This window comes from Chiloscyllium plagiosum, chromosome 31 (assembly GCF_004010195.1).
Source record: "Chiloscyllium plagiosum isolate BGI_BamShark_2017 chromosome 31, ASM401019v2, whole genome shotgun sequence".
NCBI lineage: Eukaryota > Metazoa > Chordata > Chondrichthyes > Orectolobiformes > Hemiscylliidae > Chiloscyllium > Chiloscyllium plagiosum.
Window position 1 is genome coordinate 41915821 of NC_057740.1, and position 5166 is coordinate 41920986.

The 5166-nt window shown below is 50.0% G+C and overlaps 1 protein-coding gene across 1 annotated transcript in view; it reads right to left on the bottom strand.

Annotated features, from left to right (window-relative positions):
* Positions 1–5: 5 nt before the first annotated feature.
* The window catches only part of LOC122565058 (unconventional myosin-IXb-like), a gene marked incomplete at its 3' end in the record, with an annotated part of 46951 nt that continues 41790 nt past the window's right edge, over positions 6–5166 (bottom strand). The window contains exons 17-21 of the mRNA XM_043720688.1: positions 3923–4003; positions 3214–3324; positions 2812–2934; positions 768–917; positions 6–104 (exon numbers count right to left, since the gene is read on the bottom strand). Of these exons, the coding sequence (XP_043576623.1) occupies positions 6–104; positions 768–917; positions 2812–2934; positions 3214–3324; positions 3923–4003 (564 nt within the window). The remainder of the gene's footprint in view (positions 105–767; positions 918–2811; positions 2935–3213; positions 3325–3922; positions 4004–5166) is intronic.

Below are 5166 nucleotides of genomic sequence, written 5' to 3' on the forward strand. Positions count from 1 at the left end.
CTCAAATCACGTCTCTGCACATATCGCCTCCAGGCACCCTGGATCACAGCGGCTGCTCGCACTCGTCGCAAAGCCAACCGAACGAGGTAGGACCGAAAACAGACCTGGGGGGAGAGGAGTCAGACAGAGCACCGCGAGTGACAGGGAGGGAGAGGCAGAGCACATGAGTGGAGAGCGAGTTCAAGTATGATGCGGAGAGGGGGAGAGAGAGAGAGAGAGACAAGGAGAGTTACACCGTAACTAACTTTATCCTGCTAATAAACATTGACTCTATACTGTTACAGTGAGTGACCCTTAACCTGCTGAATAAACCCTGACTCTGTACAGTTACACAGTGAGTGACCCTTACCCTCTGAATAAACGCTGGGAGAAAGTGAGGACTCAGATGCTGGAGATCAGAGTTGAAGAGTGTGGTGCTGGAAAAGCACAGCCGGTCAGGCAGCATCCGAGGAGCAGGAAAATCGAAGTTTCGGGTAAAAGCCCTTCAACAGGAATAGACACTAATTGTACAGTTACAGAATGAGTGACTCTGATCCTCCTGAATAAACACTGACTCTGTACAGTTACAGAGTGAGTGACCCGGACCCTGCGGAGTAAACACTGACTCTGTATAATTACACAGGCTGTGAGCTGGGGATGTTGTTTAGTTTCTTGGTGCCTCATTGGTGGGAATGCAGGACTGGACAGAGCTTGCCTCCGTGCCATTGCTCCTGTCCCGGAGTATTATTGGTTGAGCCAAGGTGAAGGTATTTGACAGGTTCCAGTACCTGGATAGTGATTGCAGCTTGTCTGCTCTTCAGGAATCTTCTCCTGTCCAGAACTGCTCGGAACCAGGTCTGCAGGAGCAGGATTTTCCGGATCACTTCCTTGTGCAATACATCCTGAAGTTTCTGGCGCTCAGTTTCCTTCATGAAAACCTGGGATGGAGAGGGGGGGAGAATGGGTGAGGGTGGGGAGGGAAGGAGAGAGCTCAGTCAGACAGTAACACTGAACCTTTCATGCACACACCATTAACAGGAGAACACATCCAGCTCGGTCTGAGCCAACAGAAACTGTTTTGGTGTTTTGAGATTTTAATTTCAATTCCCCTCTCCACCTGAAAGGCCCTAAACGTTTCTGAATTCCTCCAAGGGTCAGCCTCCTGCCTGTTCTGCACGCAACATTCCCAGTCAGCAAGTGCTGGGAGCTGGTGTACACATTCCCAAACACTAACTCCTGCTGGATCAGCCATTAAACATAGTGACCACAACAGCAGGGCAGAGGCTGGGAGTCCTGCAGTGAGTAACTCACCTCATGACTCCCCAAAGCCTGTCCACCATTTCCAAGGCACAAGTCATGGATGTGATGGAATACTCCTGGGTGCAGCTCCAACAACACAATTCAGTTTGACTCAATACATTAACGCACTACCTCCCCACAGACGTGCCAGATGCTGAATTTCTCTAGAATATTCTGTTTCAATTTTTACTCATTCACAGAAAATGAGTGTCATGGATTGGTCCAGTATTTATTGCCCTTCCCTAGTTGCCCCTTGGGAAGGTGGGGGTGAGCTGCCTTTTTGAACCGCTGCAGTCTCCCTGCTGTGGGTTGACCCACAATGTCCTAAGGGAGAGAATTCCAGGATCCTGACTTAGCGACAGTGAAGGAACGGTGATATATTTCCAATGGTGAGTGGCTCGGAGGGGAACTTGCAGGGGGTGGTGTTCCCATGTATCTGCTGCCCTTGTCCTTCTAGATGGAACTGATTGTGGGTTTGGAAGGTGCTGCCAAAGGATCTTTGGTGAATTTCTGCAGTTGTTAACTACAACTGCATCTTGAAGTTAAGACACACTGCTGTTACTGAGCATCAGTGGGGAGGGAGGAAATGTTCAAGGTGTTGGATAGGTGAATTGGTTTTTGCTCACCTCAGTTACAGATCACGCATTCCATTTTGCCACTAACCTATCCATGCTGTATTGGTTTTTTTTTGCAAGATTGCTGCAATTTTTCTTGAATTTGGATCTAGTTGGATTTGCTGAGGAAATTAAAATGCTACACTACTCTTGCTAACCACTAGATGGGGCGCACACACACACACACACACACACACACACTCAACCTCATGAGGCAGAAACAGCAAATGTGACTGAATGATACAGACACCCCAACCACCCCGCCCCAAAATCCCCAGGTTAAGGGTCACACTACACCCCCCACCTCCTGTCACACCAATCCACCTTTTGACCCTGAGCTCAGCACCGGGACCCTGTCAGACCGAGTGGGAAAGGCTGCTGTGAACAGGACACTAGGGAGGTCAGAGACAGATACAGTTTCGGTGTCCTTATTCAGGGAAGGATAGAAATCCAGGAGGTTTGTGGGATTGATACCTGGAAGGGGGGGGGGGGTTTGTCTTTGGACAGACTGGGCTGGTTTCCAGTGGAGTTTGCAAGAGTGAGGACGAACCTGATTGCAGGGTATAACATCCCGAATGATCTTGACAGGGTAGATATGGAGAGGATGTTTCCTCTTGTCAAGGTGCTCCACAATCAGGGGGCACTGGTTTTGGACAGAGATGAGGAGAACATTTTTCTTGGAGAGTTGTGCAACTTTGACAGTCTACCTCAGAAGGCAGGGCAGATGGGGGTCAGTGAATATCTTTAATGCAGACAGAGCTATGTTCTTGTCAGGCAGGGAATCACAGGTTACTGGGGAAGGTGGGAAGATAGACTTCAAAACACAAACAGATCAGCGACCTAATGGAATGGTGGTGCAAGCTGCAGGGCTGAATGACCAGCGCCTGTTCCTGTTTCGATGAAGTCTGGCCAACCTTACCTTGGTTTTTCCAATCTGACAGTTGTTTCTGTCCAACTCCAACTTGTTGAACAACGCATCAATCACTTCCTGTACTGGTTCAACATTCTTAGGCAGCAGCACTCGGAAGTGATCCAGGAATTCCTGAAGAACAGAATGGTCAGAAAGAAGAGACTGAGTTTAATGTCAGAGTATAAAGTGAGTCTCCTTCTCTCTCTCTGGAACACAGAACCCTCATTCCAAGCTGCACCTCCCTGCTTTACCTTTTGGAAGCCGGAATTCTTTCCATCTCTGCTTCCTGTGTCCCAACACTCTGTGATACAGCTCTTGGGGAAAGGGGTTTCCATGGGGAACACGTTCACACGTTCACAGCCTCTCAGCTCCAACACCCTCCTCCCCCACCATCAGTCCGGTCACCCTTACCTGGAAGGTGTACTTGGCGCTGTACCCAGAGCGGCGAATACGGACTGTTTCAAGCATTCCTGTGTACTTCAGCTGCTGCAGAACCAGATCATCATCAAAACAAAGCTCCATCTGCAAAGAGAGACAGACACTCGGTCACAGGCCCACAGCAGAGACCCAGACACACAGTCACAGGCCCACAGCAGAGACACAGACAGAAGGTCACAGGCCCACAGCAGAGACACAGACAGAAGGTCACAGGCCCACAGCAGAGACACAGACACATGGTCACAGCTCTGTGATATCCATTCCCTCCACCATTGATGGCCAGTAGCTGCAGTGTGTACCATCTACAAGATGCACTGCAGAAACTCCCCAAAGCTCCTCAGGCAGCACCTTTCAAACCCACGATCACTTTCATCGAGAAGGACGAGGGCAGCAGATACAAGGAACGCCAGCCCCTGCAAGTTCCCCTCCAAGCCTCTCACCATCCTGACTTGGAAATACATCACAGTTCCTTCACTGTCTCTGGGTCAAAATCCTGGAATTCCCTCCTTAAGGGCACTGTGGGTCAACCCACAACAGGTGGACTGCAGCAGTTCAAGAAGGCAGCTGATCCCCACCTTCTTAAGGGGCAACTAGGGATGGGCAATAAATACTGGGCCCAGCCAGTGACACCAAAATGCCCAGGGTGAATAAAAGAAAGCCCAACACCAATAACACTGCTCACCTTCTGAGCATTGGAACGGATACAGCGAATGAAGAAAGGTTCAGCCTTGCCCAGAGTCTCCATCAGTTTATTCAGAGAGGCCTGGAACATCAATCAGAATCAATGTCAGTACTTCACCTTTTCAAACTGACTGATACTCACGGGGTGAGATATAGAGTATAGCTCCCTTTACACTGTTTCCCCATCAAACACTTCCAAGACAGGGACAGCACGGGGTTGATTAGATTAGATTCCCTACAGTGTGGAAACGGGCCCTTCAGCCCAACAAGTCCACACTGACCCTCCAAAGAGTAACCCACCCAGACCCATTCTCCTCTGACTAATGCATCTAACACTATGGGCAATTTAGAATGGCCAGTTCACCTGACCTGCACATCTTTTGTATTGCAGGAGGAAACCGGAGCACCCAGAGGAGACCCACAGAGACAGTCGCCCAAGGTTGGAATCGAACCTGGGTCCCTGGCGCTGGGAGGCAGCAGTGCTAACCACGGAGCCACCCCTCTACACTGTTTCTCCCCCCCACCATCAAACAATTCCAGGACAGGGACAGCATGGGGTTAGATACAGAGGAAAGCTCTCTCCACACTGTCCCCATCAAACCCTCCCAGGACAGGGATAGCACAGGGTTAGATACAGAGGAAAGCTCTCTCCACACTGTCCCCATCAAACCCTCCCAGGACAGGGACAGCACGGGGTTAGATAGACTAAAGCTCCCTTTACACTGTCCCCCATCAAACCCTCCCAGGACAGGGACAGCACGGGGTTAGATACAGAGTAAAGCTCCCTCTACACTGTCCCCATCAAACCCTCCCAGGGACAGGGACAGCACGGGGTTAGATACAGAGTAAAGCTCCTCTACACTGTTGTGGTTCTGTTCGCCGAGCTGGGAATTTGTGTTGCAGACGTTTCATCCTCAGGGCTTGGGAGCCTCCTGTGAAGTGCTTCTGTGATCTTTCCTCCGGCATTTATAGTGATTTGAATCTGCCGCTTCCGGTTGTCAGTTCCAGCTGTCCGCTGCAGTGGTCGGTATATTGGGTCCAGGTCGATGTGCTTATTGATTGAATCTGTGGATGAGTGCCATGCCTCTAGGAATTCCCTGGCTGTTCTCTGTTTGGCTTGTCCTATAATAGTAGCCACACACTCAGATGACAAGCAACATGAATTCGACTGGGACAACACTACTATTATAGGACAAGCCAAACAGAGAACAACCACGGAATTCCTAGAAGCATGGCACTCATCCA